Source organism: Musa acuminata, chromosome BXJ1-7, assembly GCF_036884655.1.
Source record: "Musa acuminata AAA Group cultivar baxijiao chromosome BXJ1-7, Cavendish_Baxijiao_AAA, whole genome shotgun sequence".
NCBI lineage: Eukaryota > Viridiplantae > Streptophyta > Magnoliopsida > Zingiberales > Musaceae > Musa > Musa acuminata.
Genome location: NC_088333.1, coordinates 7,141,306 through 7,164,931, shown reverse-complemented (window position 1 = coordinate 7,164,931; position 23,626 = coordinate 7,141,306). Strand labels below are relative to the sequence as shown.

The window sequence follows — 23,626 nt, the reverse complement described above, 5'->3', positions numbered from 1 at the left end:
ACTTGGTGCAGTGCATCATCATCACACTATAAATCTTAAAGGCCAGTCTTAGCAATGAAGGAGCCTCAGCTATGCTTCTTTGTATGTGTTGTTTGGTCCCCCGGGCATCAATCCCCTAACTGGCTTACCCATGTGGCCCTAACACGAAAGCAATGCCACCAATGACTTCTTGTGCCAAATTGGAAGGCAATGTGGCAGATCACCACCCTGTGTCATACCCCACAGTTCATCTTTGGTGTTGGTATTCATGGACCCTGCTCTCTGAATGGCCATGCCAAACAAGGGGTTGTCATCATGTGGGCAAGGTGTTTGCAGACATGCCTTCAATGCATCCACCACCCCAAAGTGGCAGGTCACTCACATGCAGCTCATGGATGTCTCAGGTTGTCACTGACATGGGCCAGGACCAACTCTAGCATGGAGGTGGAAGAAGAAGACGAAGAAGACAGAACCAATCCATGATGTGTGAGAGAGAGAGAGAGAGGTCTTGTTGCATGCTCATCTATAATGGGGAGTTCATGGGATTACACTGGGAATGGCTCAAGCAAAATAAGGTTAGGAAGCAACTCGTAAGTGGGAAGCTGGACCACTGCATCGAACCATTTTGATCGATCTGAGCTGCTAGACAACAAGAACCAGTCGGTCCATGGTCTTCTCCAGGTTTCCCTAATGTGAATGGCTTGATGTTTGTGGCCTTGCAAAAGCATCAAGCAGCCACTTCTTGGTTGCATCACACTGATGAAATGGGCTTTCGACCATCAGAAATTTCACCGTTCACATGCCTTATTGCGCCTCAAATGGAAGTGATCGGTTGGAGTCTCCCAAAGATGTCATGCAAGAGTCTTATTTGCTCAACCGAGTCGAACCTGCTGCTTTTTCTTAGTAAATGAAGACAAAGAGGTTTGCTTGCTGTGACAGCACAATCCAGCAGCTCAAATGTTGCTCGAGTTTGATGTTTATGATGCCAGATTGCATGCTTTGTTGCATGTTCTGCAAATTTGATGCAAGTCATAATTTTTAGACACGAGTCTACCCATTTCCAATATAGACTTGGGTGAATCTAAATCAAAACTAATATGTAAACTTGCATGAGTTTTATATGTTCTAATAATGATCTTATCTAGATTCATGTAGCAATTTGGATTAGATCGTAGTGGTTGCACCTTAAATCCGCATGAATTATTACGTGGATTCTTGTGTTCCTCACCATCATTCGACAAGAGAATTGGACAGACTTCCTCTGTGTACTCTTTGGTGCATTGAGGACAAGATTTTGAGCTTAGATGATGATGATGATGATGATGATAATAATAATAATAATAAGGTTTTTAAGTCCATATTACACTGCTTTAATATGTAGTGAATGGTTAATTAGGCTTTATTAAATAAATTTTAGACCCTAATCAAGAAAGTGATTAAACAAACATTACTTCCATATATAGGTAGATGTTAGAGAGAAGCTTGAAAAGACTTGAGTTTCTTGCCCGGAACTAAAATTACATACACATATAATGTTTGTATAATACATTATATATATATAATATTGTTGCATAAGTTTTTTATAATTATAATATAATAGTTAAAGTCATTTATATAAAATTATGGAGGATAGGCTTTTCATAGAACATGAGAGATGTATAAAATATATGTAGATATACATATATATATTAAGGTTTCATAGAGTTTTTGGAGTTCTTTCAAATAAGATCCTTTCCTTTTTCCAATTCTAAATTGTTGAACGCTGTCAATTTCATTTTTAATGCTCTATTAAATATGAGAAATCTTGGATGAATCATGTCTATATGTTGTCTATAAATCAAGCATAAACATGTGGAAAAATATTTTCAGTTTGATGACTAATATGTTTCTGAAATTAAAAGTAGGATGATATATGAGAAATGATATGGGCTACCAATTCATGTTGCATATGGACTAGTCTTTTAATCTCATCTTGCATGTAAAAAGAGTAGATACTGTCTCCACAGTCACCAAAAGATAATTGTGATCACCCATCTCTCTCTTCTTCATATGAGATAGATACATGGTTAAAGCTACCTAATTAAGTTTCCTCTAATTAATCAACCAGCACAGCAGCTTAATCCTTTTTCTGCATGCATCATTCTAAACCTTCAACCAAAACAGCTATTTCTTGTCATTAATCTACTGATTTATATCCACTTGATAAACAAGAAGAAAGAGATCTAAAGATCATGTGTGTGTTAACTCCATCTCCTTGCACGTAAGCTTCTTTCCTACCTCATGGGCTGAGAGGCCGATGACTCTCCTACATCCATCACCAACACAACAGCATGAAGCTCCGACGGTGGCGCCGGAGATGGCGGTGCACCAGCTACATCAGCTGTTTTCACCCCTTCGACCGCCCTCGCTGGCGCTGCGTCGGCCCGGCACAACGGGCACGTCCGGTGAACCTGCAGCCACAAGTCGACGCACGCCGCATGGAATCTGTGGTCGCAGCTCGGCAGCACCCTCACCACCTCCCCCTCCTCCACCACACTTAGGCAGATGCAGCACTCCTCGGAACCGCTCCTCCCGTCGGCGCCTCTTCGGTAGGCGAACGAGGGGAGGGCGGCGATGGCGGAGGGATCGAGCCCGGGCTTCTGCCGGTCATGCCAGCGGCCGTCGGGTTCCAATTCCAGGCAGCGGGTGTAGTGGATGACGACGTAAACGACGATCAAGAAGAGGAAGACGCCGATGAGCCCGATGGTGGTGCCGGAGCTGCAGCAGGCCGTTTGGTCTGCCGCGGACGCGCTGCTGTTGTTAGACATGAGGCTTAACTATGCATAGAGATGAGGTGTGGAAGAAACCTGTGCGGCTTCTATTCGTCTTTTTTGGTACAAGAGTTGACTGACACGACTACTATAATATACTTCAGAAGCAGTAATTAGCATCGGGCATTAATTATGAGTCCAAATGTATGATTGGATTGAAGAAGGTGATATACATATACATATATATATTGTTCGAGCCATATTCTTGGGCATCCTTATGAATTGCATGTAGTAATGTAAATGGAGTGGCCATTAATCTGTAAGAAGAACATCGAATGCTTCTTCTGCTATAAAGCTCGAGATTTCGCTTTCGTCATGTAGAATTCCTCTGCTGTACATGAGAGCTTCTTCCTAAGTGCAAGCAGATGTCATGCATGGGGGAATTAATGTCATGTTATACGTACAATAACGACGAGGAAAGATGCTTGCACTTATAAGGCAGAAGCCTCACCCTGTCGCCATCCTTCCATCGCGGCCAGTCACACCGCCCTGGCTGCCGCCGCCGCCTCCACGTCGCCACGGACGTGAGTGTTCCTCCCTTATTTTCCCGTACACGAAGGTGGGCAGCGCGCCGATGGTGACAGTTGCACCGGTGCGGCCTTGGCGGTCGCGCCACAGGAGGTAGCGAGCAGAGACGGCGGTGAGCGTGACCTGGCCGTCGATGCCTTAGCCCGGCATCTTGCCGGGTTAATCGCTTGCGTTGGGATCGGTGGCGGCCACGTCGTTGGCCGTATTCTAACACTCTTCTCCTGAATGCTCAGAACAATGAGACATGCTAATATGATCCGTTGCACCACGGATCTCGTCTCCTTCAACACGGCTTGGAGGAAGTCAAGGGATAGGGTGGAGAGGTGAACCGGTAGAATGGTAGTCATGGTTTCGTGTTCAAAGGTCGTTCATTCCCGGTGCTTCTCCGTGCATGAATCCAAACAACACATATCTTATGAATGGAAACGCAGTGAGTGATGGCTGTAAGCATAAAATCAGTAATATATTATAAGTTACGTGACTAACTTTTATGTTAGGATTAAAATTAAATAATATTAAGATCGGATTCATGAAATGTACCTATCCAGTAACTTTATACCATGGTTGATGGATCAACATGACTTGGTTTGATCCCGGGTGCACAGAACCACCCACGTGGCTACTTGAACTAGGGTGGTCGATGTTAGGTCGGGTCGGGCTTCATCTCCAAGATCGATCCAAGGTAAAGCAAGGAATTTCTCTTCCTCTCCCGTCGGGTTGCTATTTCGTCGTTAAGTTCTTGCACACAAGCCAAGGTTGGGAGGAGGATTTCTCGACTCAACCCCTCCAAAGCTCACGTCGGTGTTGAGTGGGGTTAGAGGAAGTTGAGGTGTTCAAAATCCCACCCCTATCGAGCGACATAACTCAAGGATTGGGCTAGCCGAGCAACATACTCGGGTGCAGGACTAGTCGAGCAACACTGCTTGGGCGTAGGACTGGTCAAGCAACACTGCTCGGGCACATGACTGATCGAGCAATGCTACTTGGGCATTAATTTGGTCGAGCACATTGCTCGGCCACTGGGCACTGGACTAGTCGAGCAACACTGCTTGGGCACTGAGCCCTAAATTGGTCGAGCGATGTGACTTGGGCACTAGGCTAGTCGAGCAACACTACTCAGGCATAGGATTGGCTACGAGGCATGGCTCGGGCATCGGACTGGCCGCAAGGCATGGTTCGGGCATTGGACTAGTCGAGATGCAACTCAGACATTGGACTGGCTGCAAAGCATGACTCAGACATTGGACCGGTTGAGACGTGACTTGGACATTGAACTAGCCGCAAGGCATGACTCGAGCATTGGACTGGCCAAGATATGACTCGGACATTGGACTGGCCGTGAGGCGTAGCTCGGGCATTAGATTAGCCGAAACGTTACACAGACATTATTTGGCTAAGGTGCACGACTCGGGCACTATTTGGTCGAGGTTCATGACTCAGACAATATTTGGGCGAGGTGCACAACTCGGGCAATGTTTGATCGAGGTGCACAATTGGAATACTATTTGGTCGATGTGCACAACTTGGATACTTTTTGGCCGAGGTGCATGACTCGGGCACTGTTTGGCTGAGATGCACGACTTGGACACTATTTGGTCGAGGTACACAACTGAAACATTGTTTGGCCGAGGTGCACAACTCGGGCACTATTTGGCCAATATGCACAACTTAGACACATTTTGGCCTAAGGTGCACAACTTGGATACTTTTTAACTGAGGTGCATGACTTGAAAACTATTTTGTTAAGGTGTATTGTTGAATCTCATATTTTAATGATGAAATCAATTGATGTGTTTGTGATCTGATCTGCATTTTGAGTGATGCAATAAGCTTTGATTAAGGAGAGATAATTAAAGCAGGAAGAATCATGTTGAGCCGTAGTGGAACATGTCAGAAGATTGGACGTCAAGCTGGATGATCGGTCGACATATCGACAGAAGGCTTCGGGCCATGAAGAGTGGAAATTGCGAAAGAAAATCGAAGTTGCAAAGGTCAACTGGTCGATTGGGCAATAGGTCGCAAGAGAGGACGATGCGTCGAAGGATCAAATGAGCATCGGATGAACCAATGACATGTCGGACAAAGGATTCATGATTTATAATCATTTGTCTACGATCGAAGTAGTTTAGGGGGCTAATTGAGTTAGTTTTTTTGTGTAATCATGCTAACTCAATTAGGGACCAATTGAGCCTTAATTGGAACTGATTTGAGCTTATTGGGAGGCTCATTCAATGACCCAAAAGTGGGTCAAGTAGTGGCACTGCTAGAATAAGCGGTGGAATCGTATGTGAGTTGGAAAACACAAAAAAATCCAGTCTTTGAGGTTGTTCGAGCATTGTTTGGCCAAGGTGCATGACTCGAGCATTGTTTAGCTGAGATAAATAACTCTGACACTATTTGGCCGAGGTGCACAACTCGGACACTGTTTGCCCGAGGTGCATAACTCAAGCACTATTTCGCCGAGGTATATGACTCAGACATTGTTTTGTCGAGGTGCACGACTCGGATAATGTTTGGTCGAGATTTATAACTTTGGCACATGACTAGTCGAGATTTATAACTCGAGCACATGCTCCGCTATAGTGGGCCCCTTTTTTTTATATGCACACCTTAGGCTCATTTACTTCCAGCATCATCGTGGCGGGCCTTTTTCTTTCCCGATCTGCTCACATGGGTAGCTCCCAGTGAGACCTATTGTGTGACTCATCATGCTTTCTTGTCATCAGTGCCTTAGTAATAACATCTTGGTTGGCCCACTACAGCATCTTGAGAATGATCGCTGGTGGCCTCTCGACTAGCGAGCAAAAGAACCTTGAAGGCCATAGGCCCGTCGAGAACATATGTATAAACCAAAGAGGGGTGGGCATCTGAAACCCCTCGGATCTTAGTACCGAAGCAGGTGACAAAAAGGGAGAGGGATTCACCCTCCTACCTTAGCTTGAGGAGCATGGCCACGGACGGTTTAGGTCACACACTGGCTAGGAAGTAAAGCTCGAGTTCCCTTGCAAGATGATCAAAAGATGAGACTAAGGACGACCTCAATCGATTGTACCACATCCGAGCCAAGCCTTAGAGGGTGGTAGGAAATAACCAACACATCAGAGCATCGGAAGTGTCGTATAAGGCCATTTGGTCCCGAAAGGTGACAACATACTCCATTGGATTGGAGACACCATCATAGGCCTCTAGCATCGGGAGGCGAAAGTTGAGGGAGATAAGCTTGTCCTGAATTTCTTGGGTAAAGGGGGACCCAACCGAGGTATTTTTCCTGAGCTCCTCCGTCGAGTCAGAAGATAGGGTGTAGGCTTCGGGGAAGGTCGAGGCAATGTGTCTGGGCATAGAAATGTTGCACTCTACCATTGGCCTCAAGTGTCCCGATTGCTCAGCGGTTGGGGGGTGGGCATTTGGAGCCAGAGGTGGCTGGTCGATTGGGGTGGATATGCAAGTTAACAAGTTTGCTTTTCTTTGTGATGTGCAAGATAGCATATTTTTGCATCTTCTTGAAATATGCAAGCTAGCAACTTAGTGATGTTCAAGATAGCAAGTTCTTTCTTCTCTTTTGAGAAGTGCAAGCTAGCAATTTTGCTTCCTATCAAGTTTTTCTCCTTGCAATTTGTAAGCTAGTAAATTTAGCATGCAAGCTAGCAAATTTTACTCCCCCTTTGTCATTGTCAAATAGAAGGGAAGAACAATACAATAGTGCAATTCTTTTCCCTTTACATCAATTTTTAAATTATGAAAAGATAAAGTGTCATTCTTATTTCAATATGCCATAATTGAGATAAACCTTGAGGTGGCATTGTGAGGTGTAGGGGATGAGTATAGGTTAGATCACAAGCGACAACCGTGGGGGGAGAACCTTTTGCTGAGGTAGCTAGGGTATGATGGGTGTGATTGTTTGCATCATCCTAGCTAACGCTTGCACTTGGTGGGTGTAAGGATGAGTAAAGGTTGGATCATGGGCGACAACCGTGGGGGGAGAATCGTTTGCTTAGTTAGCTAGGATATGAGGGGTGCGATGGTCTGCATCATCCTAGCTAATACTTACACTTTGTGGGTGAGGTTGAGGAACGTCTGGACGGAGACGACTTGGGAGGCAAGAGCCTAGGGTCGTTGAATAAATGCCAATAGTGCCCCGAAGTCCAAGCCGAGGTGCTTCCATCCATATACGGGAGAGTGAGGAGTTACCCTTTGAGGTCGAAGGTGAAGATGGTGGTGGGTGCCTTCTTGCTAGGGTGTTCGTTGGAGTTGCTTGGTGGCGGACGCTCTTATGATATCGGGCCCTCCTTCTAGCGTCAAAAATATTAAGCAACTTTATATTATAGCTGATAGATCAACACGTCTTGGTCCGATCCCAAGCGCGTAGAGTCGCCCACGTGGCTACTCGAACTGGGGTGGTCGGCGTTAGGTCGGGTCCAAGCTTCATCTTTAAGATTGATCCAAGGTAGAGCAAAGAGTTTCTCTTCCTCCCTCATCGGGTTGTTGCTTCGTCATCGAATTCTTGCACACAAGCCGAGGTCGAAAGGGAGATTTCTCGACTCAACCCCTTCGAAGCTCAAGTCAGTGTTGAGTGGGATTAGGGGGTTGGCTATTATACCTACGAATGAAGGTCAATCGTACATGGTATGTTAATGGTCGCCGACTCCTTGAGCAACCAACTCATACTTTTCGTGTGGGCGTCGACTGACCTACATGAATCGACATCATGCGACACTGTTCTGAACTTTCTAGAACGACTTTGTACTATGCGATGCTATCTTGTAATGCTCCAAACAACGCGAGAATAGGCGATCGTCCCATTCGAGTCCGAGGCGTCATGTCAACATAGTACACCATATCAATCGTGAGGCTCGACGTTGGTGTTGACATGGCTGGTGACTGTTATCGCGGGGGTGGTACCGTAATATACCCTATGATCATAATATCGATCACTCAGCGTCGGCATAGTCTTCGGTGGAAAATTGGCGCCGTAGGAATTGAGGATCGTCCCAAGGCAAACCGGGTAAGATATATGCGACTGTTGCCTCAGCGACACGCCGCGTAAGGATCCCGTCTTATTGAGCCTTAATGTGGGTCCCGCGGGACATGGTACTGGTACCACCGCGTGTTGGGGTTGGTGGCTCCGACTAGGCGGGTGATCCGAGCCTGGTGGGGCCCACCTGTCACGTCGGAGAATGGGAAAAGAAAACGTGAATCCTGGGGTCGGCCGAGACAGGTGATCTCCAAACTCCTGCTTTCGGAATGGGCCGCGTAGGAGCCCTAAGCGGAGCAGCGTCGGCATTCGCATCGTAGCGAGCGATGTGCCAGACACGCTCCACGTGATGAGATGCGGTGAGCGACGGAACCATTCGCACATCGATGACTCCGATCTCATCCTTCGTAAAGGCAAGCAGCTGCTCGCTTTTCCCCTTCCCTCTCTGTCTCTCTCTCTCGTACTGCTGCTGTTGCTGCGAAAACGGAAGCCCGCATCTCCCGAAGTCCAATCCCCAAATAGATCTCCGCTTCCCGATGTCCATTTAGGGTTCCCGAAGGCGCTCAAAATTCGCTTCGCCCACGCAATAATTCGCCAAAACCCTCTCAAGATTTCCGCCTTCCCCAGGATCCATCGGCCGCCGGTGCTGTCGTATCCTTCTGGCGTGCATGGCGTCGGCGCCTCCCGCCGGTGGCGGCAAGGTCTACACCCGCAAATCCCTCAACAAGGCCCCCAAGCGCTCCTCCCAGCCCCGTCCCCCTCCGCCGCCCCCAGATGACCTCGATTCCCCCCGCCGCCACCGCTCACCCCGTGCCGCCTCCGACGACGCCTCCTCCGGTCCCAACCGACCCTCCGTCGGCCCGTCGCTCGCCAACGGCCACGGCCCTCGCGGCCTGGGCGTCGCCGTCGGCCTCACCTGCCGGTCGCGGCAGGAGGCGCGGGAGCTGCGGCGGAAGCTCACCGCCGATCTCGACTTGGTCCGCGCTCTCTCCAAGCGGCTCGAGGCCCACGAGCTCCAGCTAGCCTCGGCTGCCGGGTACACTCGCTCCCAGCTCTCTGTTACCGACCCCAACACCCCCGGATCTGCAAGGAGGGCGCCCGACGTGACCGCGCCCTCTGCGACTGCTGGCTGGTCTCGACGCCAGCTTAGTGTATCCGTACCGGCCTCTGAGAATAACCCGAGCGAGGGCGCGGAGAAGGAGAAGCGGACTCCCAAGGCGAACCAGTATTACCGGAATTCTGACTTCATCCTTGGGAAGGAGAAATGTGGCCCCAGTGACCAGCAGGGCCACAAGAAATCGAAGGCCATTGGTGGAAAGAAGCAATCGTCCGAGTTGCCTGATGGTGGCGGTGCACATTTGGTGGATAAGAAGCTCTATGCGCAGGCATTCAAGAGTTGCAGCGTGCTGCTCTCGAAGCTGATGAAGCACAAGCATGGGTGGGTGTTCAATGTGCCGGTCGATGCGAAGGGCCTCGGCTTGCATGATTACTATACCATCATCAAGTGCCCGATGGATCTTGGCACCGTGAAGTCCCGGTTTGCCAAAGACTGGTACAGTTCGCCTTATGAGTTTGCTGAGGATGTGAGACTGACTTTTCGGAATGCAATGACTTACAACCCCAAGGGGCAGGATGTCTATGTCATGGCAGAGCAGCTTCTTCAGATATTTGAGGAGAGGTGGCCTGCCATAGAGGCTGAGTTTGCACACCATGCTCGCCAACCAGTAATCCAGACGCCTCCACCACTGGACTTGAGGATGTTGGAGAGGTCTGACTCCACTGTGCATCCTGTGGCAGCTGAACCAATGATGAAACCAGGAAATCATCCAACACACATTGGAAGAACGCCAGCTCCAAAGAAGCCAAAGGCTAAAGATCCGAACAAGAGGGATATGACATTTGAGGAAAAGCAAAAGCTGAGCAACAACCTGCAGAACCTGCCCCCAGAAAAGCTGGAGGCTGTCGTGCAGATTATTAAGAAACGGAACTTGTCCCTGAGCCAGCATGATGATGAAATCGAAGTAGATATCGATAGTGTGGATGTGGAGACTCTCTGGGAACTTGACAGATTCATTACAAATTACAAAAAGACTCTAAGCAAGAATAAAAGGAAGGCAGAGCTTGCCATTTCAGTAACACAAGCAGCTGAGCGTAATGCACCTGAAGTGGTTCATAAAATGGTATGGCTATAATATGTTAATGTGCTTTCCTTCTCTGCAGAAAAGTAAAGACAGGTATATAGTAAGGGTAAACATATTTATGTCACCTTTCTTGTTACTCCTGCAGATTGAAGAGCCTATTGCTTCCGAAGAACCTGAGAAATGTAAGACATACAAAACTTGTATATTTCAGTTCTTCCTTAGATCATTGTTATTTCCTTTTATAATTATGGGTTAATTGAAAAGCAGTGGTTGATGAGAAGTATGTAGCTTCTTCATCACCGGTTGGAGGAGAAAACAAAGGGGATAATGCAATTAGATCAAGTAGCTCCAGCAGTTCTAGCAGTGATTCTGGGTCTTCATCCAGTGGTAATGAACTCTCTCGATCACAAATGATTTGTCTTGTCTCTTAGAAGGTTCTGAGCAAATAAGTCTGAGTTGTTTATTTACTATCTAATGTAAATTAAGATTAAGCACTTAAATTCAAGAGGCTTTCTGCAGATTCTGGCAGTGAAAGTTCCTCTGCATATGGCTCAGATGCAGCACACTCACACTCACCTAGGACATGAACCATTTAAGGTCGGTTTTAATTATTTCCATATCTGATCAACATGCTGTTAGATTGACATATTTGGGTGATTGTGTTTTAGGCTAAATGTTGCTTGTAGCATAATCAATGGCTTATTTGATTACTATTTGTTTGTTATAGTTTGACTCCTTGATATGCTAAAGAACATAAATACCTCTTTGCTTGAAGGAGTAATGCCATCGACATCTTTGTCCCTTCCCCATATCTTGCATTGGCATGAACTGCCCTTTTTGATATGTGAAACAAGTTTGTAATGACATTTTATAATTGACTGGAATATATATCATCAGGATGTGTTGCCATTTTTTGCACATGCACCATTGAACTTTGTGGTCCAATATATAGTTTACTTTATTTTCCAGTTTATGGAGTGCTGGAAGGTGGTAAAATCTTTGTCGTGTCAAAGAAGCAAATACATAGCCCTTACACCTGCTTTTTCAGGAGTGAGAAATATTTTTCTGATACGTCATTTATTGCTTTCGAAATAATCTTGTCACAGGGGGCAGAACTATGTCCCAACTGCTTAATTTAGGGCTCTAGATGTAGGTACATGAGTGACTTAGGGCTATAAGCACTAAATAAGATAAATTAAATAATAGTTCACCACAAGTATATATATTCGAAAGTCCTTTATTAATTGTTACTTTAATGGATTTAAGTTTAGAAAAGGATAAGGGGCTATAAGCAATAAAATTTATGATCTTAGAATCCTAACTTTTGGGGATATTTGATATTTGGTTGGTGTCATGGATCTTAAGACTAGAGATGGATGGTTGTAGAAGGTGCTACATTAAATTTTTTTATGATCCTTCAGCTTTTAAGATTGACCAGCGACGCAATACAAAACATGTGTGACTTTTTCAGAGTACTTCTTTCACCCTTTTTTTTTTTCAATTGGATTCTTGCATTTTTTGTAATTTTTTTTATTATTAGAATTCTCTGTACCCTACTCAGCATAAGTCTAATTAGGCTTTTTAGAGCATCACACTTATTATATGATATTGCTGAACTACTTCCCGACCCTGTACAAGAACAGCATGGTACATATTTCATGAGATGGTGTTCCATTCTGGGATGTGGCTGCAAGTTGGTTTGATTTAACTCAAAGGCTTTTAAGTTAGTCCAATGGGTTTGTGTTCAACTGGACACTATATTTGGTTGGTTTAGAAGTAATCCAAAACAACCTAAATCCAATCGTAACTCAATCTAAGACTACTCTAACTTGGCCTAATTGGAACCTGGTATATTTGGCTACCTACTGTGCATACTACATAAGGCAAATGAGTTGTTCAGTACAGTATGTTTTTGATGTAAATATTTTTGTTATAACCTGACCCAATTGGATTCAACTTGACCCAATCAGACCGACATGTGTTTTTAACCCTACATATAGCTGGCATGGATTATGGTTAGAAAATTTGCAACCCAAGGTCAGGCACTTTTGGTTTAAGGTTGGAGAATCCAAGTGTTGGTTGTGGTTGTGTTTGGCCTTATATTGATACCACCCAGGTTGCACCCCTGCATACACAATGGTCTGGACCTTGTTCGATTGTTAAACTTCATGTCTTGGCACTATGACTGGGACAGACACATCCATGTGATGTCCTAAAAGAATAGGCATATTAAGATAACCCAGCACAATGAGTTGTGACACCAGCAGATAATTCCATTTCAGAACTCTGCAGCTTACTGACACATTATATTTGACTCGACCTTTATCTTGTAATAAGATATGTAAACGATGTTGTTTCCCTCATTATAAAAGAATCATGAGGTTTCCTTTAAGAAAGTACTTGGAAGATAACAAGTTGTAAATTAAGCACTTGGAAGTAAACATTTGATCAAGTAATATATTTTGGTGGTTTTCCTTTTACTATTATCTTTACAACTACATGGTCATAATGTGATCCATATAATTTGATAGATAGCATGTCTGGTATGTTATTGTGATTTTTTTTACATTTATTTTTCCTAAATGAGCTTTGTATTATTTAACCGTATGAATTATCGCAATCCTGGCACATTGCTGCTGTCATTCAAACATTATAAGAGTGGTACCTTATAGCTTAGTGCCTTGAAATTGTAAATGATGGCTTAATGGCTGAATGCTTTGTGAAGGTTTTTGGTTGGTATGGCTGCCTGGATAGCCTCCTGCCTTTTGCAAGGAACAAAGGTTAATGTCTATTATATTGAGGTTTCAATTGTATATTTAGGATTATAACAATTTGTGAGGTCCCTATTACTTGCAAGTGGCCAGCGGATATCTTCCTGCCATTAAGCTCTGCTGGCAATAAGATTTTACAGATCATTATGGTATGAAGGTTCTTATCAATTAGATGAGTCGGTCGAATGCTGTAGCCATGCCATCAGCAGTCAACATTATCAAATTGTAAGCTGGTATCTAGTATCTTAACTTTGATAAGATTTCATACATTGTATGTTTGAAATGCAAGCCTCAGAAGGGATTTGTGATTTTGCGTATAAAATAATAATTCACTTAAGGTGGGGCAACATAAGATGATTATTTTAGTGACAATCAACAAGATACAGGATAAGGATGAACAACTGGGGGAACTCGAACTTCTATGTTCTCGAGGAAGCCATGTGTTTACTGCGATGGGATATTTCATAACTTCAATTGTCTGCCGATGTCATTGAACAAATCCAATAATTTGGGTCATCATCCTTGGTTCATTGTGTAAATTGGAAAGGCAGAATGAGGGTTCGTAGGTGGAGTTGGATAGGATCTCAGGCTTCAGGTAAGGTGACTCTGTCAAGGTCTGTAAAGAACGAAGAGATAAGTTACGATTACCAGTGGAAAAAAGGGAAGCAATATATTAGACTCACTTCAAGTTTGAAAATTCAAGGGCTTTATGGTTTTAATGACCACATAATAAATTGGTAATTAGTTTTTGTAATTGTTATGATATTCTGCAAGAGAATTTTAGGAGATATTTATTTATTTTTGTCTTACAATCTTGATTTTCTCTAGCTAGCTGCATGAGAACACAGCTTATTTTTAATGGCGGAAAGTTTTAGTTCTAAGTCCCCCCCTTCAACACTAGAAATTATCCAGATAATCCACATGTTTCTCCACGATCATTAGTCTGTAGGCCATGTTATCAATGCTCATAGCATGTTTGTCTGGTGTTACTTGGCTCACCATCATTGGGACATGAGATATGTAAGCAGACAATGCCCTTTGCAATCTACAGAAATTGAGAGCTTCCATAAAGATTTCTATTTACAGTACAGATAATAGCAACTAGATATGAGAGTGATTGTAACTGGTAGAATTGGCATCTTTGAGACTGATATATTATTCAGACACTTTTTCTTTTCAATTTAAATGCATTGATGGTCTAAAATATTGACCATATAAAGGGCAAGTATGATCCAACAGATTGTTACTAGGTCTCCTACAGAATGTGAATATATTTTCCTGATCAATTAATTCACAGTTGCAACAGGCCATTATAGTGCACCAGAATAGAAGATAATGGAAAATACAGCTGCCACCGACCAATCGCATGGAGTATTTAAAGAAAGTGTTGATTTTAAACCAGTCCAGCTGTCAATATTGGAATAGTATTTTATCTGCAATCACACCCTTTTAGTGTCATTATAACACACCAAATAATATTTTCATGCCTCAGCAGCAGTTCTTTTTGAATTTACAAATCCACTTAAACGACACTTTTTTTGTTTGTTACTGATTTCATATTCCTCAAGATTTGGGCCCCTTTAGAAAGGGGCAGTCCTCCACAGGAAAACAGTCAAGGCTGTGTTTGTTGTTAAGAGTGGCCGAATTGTGGCTATAAGTTCATCGTAGCTGCCATTCGAAAGCCTGCACAAGTGAGGGTTATGTGCTGATCTGATCTCAACAACTGACGCAGAGGTGCATCGTAGGCCGTAATCTATAGTTATAGTGCAAGTAATGTATTTGTTAGTTCTCACAGTTGTGCACAACCAGTAAGGTGAGATGATTGGTGGTGTTGATCAGAATAAGAAGCAACATTTGCCTTCCATTTTGTATCACTTGCGCAATTCAATTATCGGGTGTACCGTTACAAGTCTGCATGAGATGCTAATTTTAAGTGTCTATGGAACTATTTTGTTGCCCTCCAGGGTTTCTGACATTTTCTTTCCATCCTCCATGCAGATGAAATCATCCAAGAATTAGAGCCTAAACCCATCCACATGGTTCTATTTCCAATATTGTGGGAGTCGGAGGTGATGTGGCTGATGTTGGTAAGGGCTTGTTTATCTATGCTCGCATCTGCTAATCTAATCATAATCGCAGATTTTGGATACTCGTGTGTGTGTATGATGTGTTGATTGCATAAAAAAGTTCATGTGGCATTTCCCCATGGACTGACTGTACCAGAGGAATTGTTAAGCTCCTACAGTGCCCCACCTTCTCTCAAAGCAATATGTGGTGATTGTTATGTTATACTCTCATCATTAAGTTCCGATAACATATATATAGCGTAAAGTAGGAGGTATCATAAATACTAATCTGCACAGAGAAGCATATGCCTACACTGCCAATCTCGTCTGTTGTGATGAGTATGTATTAAGTAGGTCACGTTGTGAAGAATGCCTTTCACCAATTTGTAATGCATATGATTTGAGAACATGATATAGTGTATGCATTTAGCACTTTGGAACCCCTCGGGTGGCACAGGGTTGGATGTGGCTTTTGTATAGTAGGGAAGGTGTTGTCTCTCGCTTCGCTTGCTGTCCGTCGCTCGCTCGTGCAGCTAAAAATGGTTAGTTTTGGTTCGTTTTTAGGTTGTTTTGGTTTGTTTTCGGGTTGTTCTTGCGTGCTACGGTGATCGTCGTGAGTGGAGCAAAACGTCAGCTTTCTCAGTATCCTGGAACTCCTTGGGTGGTACAGGGTTGAATGGGGCTTTCGTATAGCAGGGAAGGTGTTGCTCCTCGCTTTGCTACTATCATATTCAAACCTATTTTTAAACAATAATTATATTTTTTTTGAAAAAAAATAAATTCTATGTAGGAAAAAAAAAGAAGGAAGAACATTAATCCTCCTATTCCAAAATGCACTAATTCCATGTGCTTGCTGTGGCGAAGGGGAGGATTGAGTCGAGAGAATTGGGAGATACCAACATTTCTCGCCACGTAAAGAAGAAGACGGTGCTCTCCGAGTTCTCGGTTCGAACAAGGGTTGGCAATGGGTCCTCTTAGCAAAGTTAACCATCCCATCACTTTCACGTGTGTGCTCGAATAAGAAAGAATTATCGATAACAAGATGAATCAATGACGGCTTAGGAGGAGCGCCTATCTCACTATACATGAGGGAATCAACTTTTTGGGGATTGAATACGACGAGGGGTGAATAGTCTACTAAAGAAGAAGAAGAAGGTGCTATCTGAGTCCTCAATTCGACTAAGGTTGGCAATGGGGGTCTTCTTCACATAGTGAACGACCCCATCACCTTCACGTGTGTGCTCGCATAAGAATTTTTGATAATAGGACGACAGCTTATACGATGAATTAAAGACGATTTAGGAGGGCCAATCGCTTGAATCTGACTCGAACGAACGAGGCGGTGTAGTCAATCGAATCTACGAGAAAACAAGCTCTTGGTTGGATCAACTTAAATTGTTATGGTCTTTGCCCTATTAAATAGGAAAATTAGTTCCTCATTGAATCAAATTAAATTGCCTACGAGAAACTCAATTCTTAGTTGAATCAAATTAAATTATGATGATTCTTAAAACCAAAATTATGATGGTGATATTGGCTTCGACGTGATGATGCTTATGTTGTTTTTATGGGTTGTAGGTACTTTTAGAAGCGAGGCAAAATCTATCTTACAAGGGTTAAGCTTAGCTTATGAGAATGGTCTTTGTCGAGTTTTTTGTCGAGTTTTTTACATGGAGACAATCTCTTGCTCCATGGCAAATTGTGAATGTTGTTAGGAATGTTTTACTTGTAATGTCTACTATGGATGATTCCAAGTCTTCTTACCTCAATCATATCTCATTTACTAGCTTAAGCTTTCCGACGTAACACCGGTGAGTAGTGATCCCATATCCAAGTCTTTCTCTGAATCATCATTATGCAATAGAAAGATGGACGGAGTCTTTAGATCGAATGACATCCTACTCCCAATTCCCTCTTGGCTTCCACTGTGGGCTCCGACTCCCACCACCCAACGTAACGTATCGGACCTCACCCTCGTGTTCTCCTCGGCTAGAGATAAAAGAGGAGCGATCGAGACGATAATGCCATTCGAATAATCAAAGAGCGCGATGAAAAGGGAAGCAGATTTAATTCACCTCCGCCTCAGGAGGTAATAAGAGACTCCAAGGAAGACCCACACACGACACACGGATCGTATGTGCTCGTTCGATTCGGCTCGCGCCGGTCGAGCGCCAAGGCTGGACGGCGACGCCCCCTCCACGGCATAAAGCTGGATGTTTTGGGCAACGGACGCGAGCGAAACCACTGACGTCGATTTGGCCCAGAAACAACTTGCCTTATCACCACTGCATTTTTCTTGCCGAGGAACAACACAGATAGATGGCTCCGACAGAATCCCCAACTAAACCTTTTGCTTTAGTCATGTATATATGATGATGATGAACAAATTCTACACAGTTAATGCTAAACTATGGCCATTCGGATAATGAGCTTAAAATATATATATATATATATATATATATATATATATATATATATATATATATATATAATGTCTTGATCGTACATTAGACCCGACTCGGCCGCCTCGGTCAACGACAGCAAAGGCTGCCGGGCAACGAGACTACAAGCTGCGCGTTTTAGGGAAACCCCGTCCACCGTGCACAAGTGGGGAGCAGCCCGTCCTCGCCCGGTGAGCCACACCACGTTCACGAGGCGGATGTACCGAATCCTAGTCATCGGTGCGCGGGGGTTAGGCCGATGTGACGTGGATAGGACCCCACCGCCGTGGTCTCCACTTCACTCATGCACACACCGTCCCCTCCGGCCCCGCACCACCATAAATGAATGCGGATGATCCAAGCGGCATTAGCTTCTCGAGCTCGGCGAGGCAACTTTACATGGAGTGTCCGACACGCTTGTCGGGGAGAAGGGACGCGTGGCGACTTGCACCTGTTTGTAGTGCCATTTCATGGAAACTATAAACCAAAAGCAACCATAACCGGACCAGCATTGCCCCACCACCACCCATACCCCTATCCCCATCAATGGGAGAACCCCCCCTCCCTCCCCACCCCACCCCACCCCGTCCCCATCAAAGCGGATATACATCAACCTCACGAACACCTACAAGCACATGATAACAGTAATTTTAGGCTGCACACCGAGCCACGAAGAGCCTTAAAAGATGCGAGGAACAACTGCTGCTGCTTCTTCTTCTTCAGCCTAGAAGAAGCCTCCTGCATCTCATTAAAAAGAAGAATAAAAAGAGACCATTGTTACCAAACCACGGATAAGAATATGTAATATTTACGCCAGACAGCATGCGATGGCTTTGCTCGAGACACTCGGTTGTTCAAATGTTCTTCCCAGTAAAGAAAAAGGAGTTGTGCCTCTTCCGGACCGGACACCCTTGCCACTCTTTGGCATGGTAACACCACGTGCCACGGAAAGGATGGCTCGGCGAATCGAAACCACTATGGTATACATCAGGTGACCAGTACTCATCCAGCTGCTTAGCTGAACATAGACATATATTACAATAATGAGATTGGTGGGATACCATGATAATTACATGTTCCACATTGGAATCATAAGCTTGGAAACAGAATATTAAAAAGGAGGTAGATGATTGATATTCGAAATCAGAATTTTCACAGATCCACGGTGGGCTGTATACGGCAGCAGCTTAGATCACTTCCACCTTCCTCTTCTTCTCTCATCTCTCTCGCTCTTCTCCAGCCAAAATCCCCAAAACAGATCCACACTATCCACACTTAACCCTCGCCATGTTCTATGTACATAAAAGACTGTACATTACACCCTTCTTTCTTCCTTCTTCAGGCCGGGCTTTTAACCTTTACTATTTACAGTCTTCCACAAAATTACCTCCCAAACACCATGCATTTCCTTTTTTTTTCCCTCGTAAATCCGTTTTTTTTATTTTCCCTTCATCCATCCATCCAATCAGAAATGCCCACATCACATCACCAACTCCGATACCCACCCGACGTCGGGAGCCGGGGTCGACGCAGCGGCGTCGGCCCTCTCCGTAACGCATTCCTTGCTCAGCTTCTCAAAGATCTTCGCCCTCAGAGCTCTCCCTGATTCCACCCTCTCCACTGGCTCTTCGCCCTCGGTGAAACCACTATCCATACCGTCAAACCACCCTACTCCACCACCACTCACCGCCGCGCTTGCGGTGGTAGGAGTCGTTGGCAGACTGCAAAACCCGGCCCTGAACCCGGCCCCGCTGCCTCTCGGGGATCCGAACGCGCCACCACCCACCTGTAAGCCCCAGGAACTAAGATCCGACTTAACCTTGTTGAGCTGCAGCTGACGCAGCGAGGCCACTACTTCGTTCAGTGACGAACGCATCGGCCATGATGCTCGCCGAATAGCCGCGGTGCTCGGCGACATCGGCGGGGAGTCCGACGGCGGCGATATCGGTGGAGATATCAGCGTCGAGGTCGGCGAGGAAGACATGATATGCTTCGAAAGGTAGGACTCCATCGCCTGATGGCGCAACGGCGAGCCGTCGTAGGACTCTACCGCGGCCGCTGCTTTTGTTGGCGTCTGCTGCTGCTGCGGGAGGACGCGAAGCTGGTCGGGGGTGTGGGCGAAGAAGCACACGCGACGGCGGCAGGCCGTGCCGTCCTTACAGGGCTGAGTTCGGTAGCGCGCAGGGTGGAGCCAGCACTCGAACACCCCGTGGGCGAACTCGCAGGCGTCGCCACGCTTGCAGCCGCCCTTGCGGAAGTCGGGGCACGCCGCACCGGAGTAGTGGTACTTACGGGGGTCCCGGCGACGCGCCTTCTCCCCCGGGTGCGCGAAAGGACACTCGGTCCAGTCGTGGGAGCGGCCGCGCGCGCACCGCCTCACCTTAAACTCGTACATCCGGAACTCGTCCGACGAGTACACGTCCACGGCCGCGTCCGGCTCATCCACCTCCTCCTCCTCCGCACCCGGCTCACCGATGTTGCAAGGCAAATACCTCTGCAGCGCCGCCGCCAGGGCGGACTCCCCGAGGCCGTACTCCGCGCCACCAGCGGCGCCAAGGTGGTATCCGATCCCACCCGTCGAATCCTCGAAGGGCGACGACCATGGTGGAACATGGCCCGTCGGATCACTAGGATGTCCGCCTTCTCCCCCTATCATCATCATCATCATCTTCGTCTCCCTCCCTATCACACACGTACACTCCCTCTCCTCTCTCTTTTGCCTCTCTTCTCGGCGTTGGTGAGGAAGGAGGGAGAGAGGGAGGTGGTGAATATAAACAACAAGTCTAACCCCGGTTGTGTCATCCGATAACCGCGGTTGGGTTGATAACTAACCGCGGTCGGACGACGACAACACTAACGGCGTTCGAGGACACGAGGCGGTCGAGAGGGGGTCGATTGACGAAGCTATCCGGCACCGAGGACGTGACGGCGTCAGGCAGGGAACGGGTCGGTTTTAAGGAGGAGTTGGGACACGTGGTAGAAGGAGAGGGCGGTGTCAGGCATGCGCAGGGCGAGGAAGCGCCCCATCGCCAAGACACACCCGAAATAACATGTTTGCCACGCATGTGGGTCCAAATAAATTTCTTACGTTTGATCGCGCTCGAGCGGCTCGGCCGCCGATCGAGTCACCTCCGACTCGGTTCTTTACGGAGGATTGGATTTAATTTACTTTGATCTACAATGGGGATGGTAGTTCGAGTACCCAAAAGGGCCCCGCGCAGAGTGGAGAAATTAGGAAGGTCCACGTCGCTTGCTTGCTTGCTATTCGTGTAACGCAAGCATAATTAAAGGACGTGGACCAGAGCGCTGCGGACGGTTCGGGTGCCACCCAATGGTGAGCCAAACCCTGTTCCATCCTCGAAACGGAAGTGGACCGGAGAATGGCACCGCGGGCCCACCGGGTCTTCACGCGGGACCTTATCCTGTTGCGGGTAACAAATGTGTTTCTCCCTCGGTCGCCAAGACATGATCCATCATCGAGCACGCGGTTTGGGATGGAGCGAGGCGGTGGTATTTGTTTGGGGCGGATGGGTTCCTCTCGGTGGTTTCTGAACCCGTGCGAGCCAAGCGGCGATCCGGTCTGCTACAGTTGAGACGTGCAACCTAACGAGATGGTGACGGTCAAACCGAGCTCCACCGTGCCCGCACATGGAGGTGGCCCGCGAACCCCCTCTCCCACTTGGCACAATCGCCCCCTATCGATCATCATGGGAATACCCACATCGGAACGCCGTGGGCTCCGATCATTGGTGTACATCTCGATAATTATTGGTAAATAAGCTAATTAACAACTTTGTTAAAGCATTCGTATCACATGAAAAGTTCACCGGTGATGGTGTGGGGAGGGGGAAGCAGCCAAGGACGACAAGAACGAGGATGGACCTACCCGGAGCCGAGCCGAGCCGAGCCGAGGGACGAGGATGGAAGCCACGTGATGGGGCTCACGGAGACCACCGCAACCCACATGGGTTGCCATACCGCGCGTCCAAAGGGCGCAGCCCACGTAGCATCGTAGCACGTACCTAACCCGTCGGCACGGCAACACAAACCGGAGGGGGAACAAGAAACAAAAACACAGAATAACAAAAACAAAACGTGTAAAGGAAAACGCTTCGCCTTAAAGCTAGGAGCAGCGGGGAATCAATAGGGGGGCGTACGGCGGCTTTCCACGCGGCGGGGCTGTCACGAGATCAGGACGAAAGCCTCCCTTCGGGCCGTACACGTGGCTATCAGACATCTGTCACGTCAGGCACGGCAGCCTTGAGAGGCGCGCAGGGCCGTGAGATGCCGCCACGCGTCGTCCGATCCGATGTCCTCCACCTCGGGATCCTCGTGGGTGGGTGGATCTTAATCGTGCTCGCCTCTTTCTTCAACCCTATTGATGACGCTACGGCCTTTACCTCCCGTAGACCATAAAAAACACAAATGCACTTACTCACACGGAGGGCCAACTAGGCCCCACTCCACGTGCAATGGAGAGGCAGGTAACTCGGTGGCGGATAAAGGCCTCGTGTAGTTTCGGTGCGCGAGCTTCGGTAGGTACGTAACTCGCGTCGTCCACCTTCGAGAAGACCCCGAAGAAGCCATCTTGTTGGGAGAGGGTCGAATCAGTCTCATTATAGACGCATGGCGTAGCATTCCAGTGCTCATGGATGTAGGATATCATTTCAGGTTCAAGAACAGTAGGTTCTCTGTACATGAGCATTCATGTATTTTTTTGATCTTGGATATACTAGCTTATCAGAGCAGCAAGAGAATGGTAATGATCTTTTTGGGCCTGTAAACTTGGAAGTAACATGAAATAAGCTCGATGCATTCATTCATCTCCAGCAACTCCGATCTCTTTATTGTATGCGAGAGTCAACTACATCGAATCAACTTGAAGCGCACAGAGGTTTATCAATCTCATTAAGTGCCCCACGCTGTTAATATTGCATAGTTGCATGGAACCAATAAACAAATGAGGATATTAGGTTGTCTGGACTTAATTGTATGTACATGTAGGCCACATAGGTCAACTATATGATGATTCAACAGTATTAGCCTTTTGCTGATTGGAGCTGTCAACTCGAATTCACTAAATACTTGCTACAATTTCTTTTTATTCTGTCCTCTTTTCGGGATGCCATTTGGATCAAGTTATCCAGAATTGTAACCAGTGAAAGGAGATGCAAACATCTGGGCCTGAGAGTTCTGATATCTACAACATCAGAGTAATATGCGATAGTTAGGTCTTCGCGTCTCGATCCGTAAACTTGAGATTAGAATCATCAACTTGTTTGGGATCCAAACCTGCAATCGCTGTAGGTCCTCCTGCTCCAGGTCTTACTTCCAACTCTTTTTCTTTCAATCACTTGGAGGACAAGATTTCAAGAATCTAAGGCCAGACTGAGAAGAATGTGGGCTGTGTATCAAGATGCCAATTGAGTCCGCAACACCAAAGGATTAGGTCTAGGTATACATCTCTGTGGGTACTCGCATGTCCCACACAGCTTGTCGGAGCTAAGCCATGAAAGAGTCATTCGGATAAGAACCAAGGCTACATGTCTTAAACTAATACAAGAATTCCGGGACAAGAAAAGGTGATTCGTACTTGAGAAACAATAAACAACATGCAAGCTCTGGTAAAGACACTGCAAAAAGAATGTCAAGACTTGCGTCTTGTTTCTTGATACCGATACCCGTGTACCAGGTTGATGGAGATCACATGTTTATTACAATACAACCAAGCTATCTTTCTGATGGCTAGAGAGAGGGAGAGGGAGAGAGAGACCGAGTCACCGGTTGTGAGGAGGCTTGAGTGCCGCTAGGTAGGAGAAGGTGGAGATCTTATCCTCTCGGAGACTGGGGAAGCACATGACATGAGACTGACATGTCGGATGTCGGCGTCTACGTGGTTGAAAACCATGCAGCCAAGA

General features: G+C 46.3%; 3 protein-coding genes across 3 annotated transcripts; 1 reads left to right on the top strand and 2 right to left on the bottom strand.

Annotated features, from left to right (window-relative positions):
- Positions 1 to 2,179: 2,179 nt before the first annotated feature.
- Positions 2,180 to 3,664, bottom strand: LOC135680114 (RING-H2 finger protein ATL11-like). Its single transcript, XM_065194101.1, has 3 exons — positions 3,530 to 3,664; positions 3,241 to 3,440; positions 2,180 to 2,772 (listed from the first exon to the last, which is right to left on the bottom strand). The coding sequence occupies exons 1-3, from the start codon at positions 3,662 to 3,664 to the stop codon at positions 2,253 to 2,255; spliced, it is 855 nt and encodes a 284-aa protein (XP_065050173.1). The 3' UTR covers positions 2,180 to 2,252.
- A 4,931-nt stretch (positions 3,665 to 8,595) lies between these two features.
- LOC135678530 (transcription factor GTE4-like) lies at positions 8,596 to 15,465 on the top strand. Its single transcript, XM_065191450.1, has 5 exons — positions 8,596 to 10,469; positions 10,576 to 10,612; positions 10,698 to 10,817; positions 10,950 to 11,027; positions 15,200 to 15,465. The coding sequence occupies exons 1-4, from the start codon at positions 8,958 to 8,960 to the stop codon at positions 11,015 to 11,017; spliced, it is 1,737 nt and encodes a 578-aa protein (XP_065047522.1). The 5' UTR covers positions 8,596 to 8,957; the 3' UTR covers positions 11,018 to 11,027; positions 15,200 to 15,465.
- A 3,257-nt stretch (positions 15,466 to 18,722) lies between these two features.
- On the bottom strand, positions 18,723 to 20,447 carry LOC135678529 (zinc finger CCCH domain-containing protein 2-like). Its single transcript, XM_065191449.1, has one exon. It carries the CDS (start codon positions 20,374 to 20,376, stop codon positions 19,189 to 19,191), a length of 1,188 nt encoding a protein of 395 aa, XP_065047521.1. The 5' UTR covers positions 20,377 to 20,447; the 3' UTR covers positions 18,723 to 19,188.
- Between the last annotated feature and the right edge of the window lie 3,179 nt (positions 20,448 to 23,626).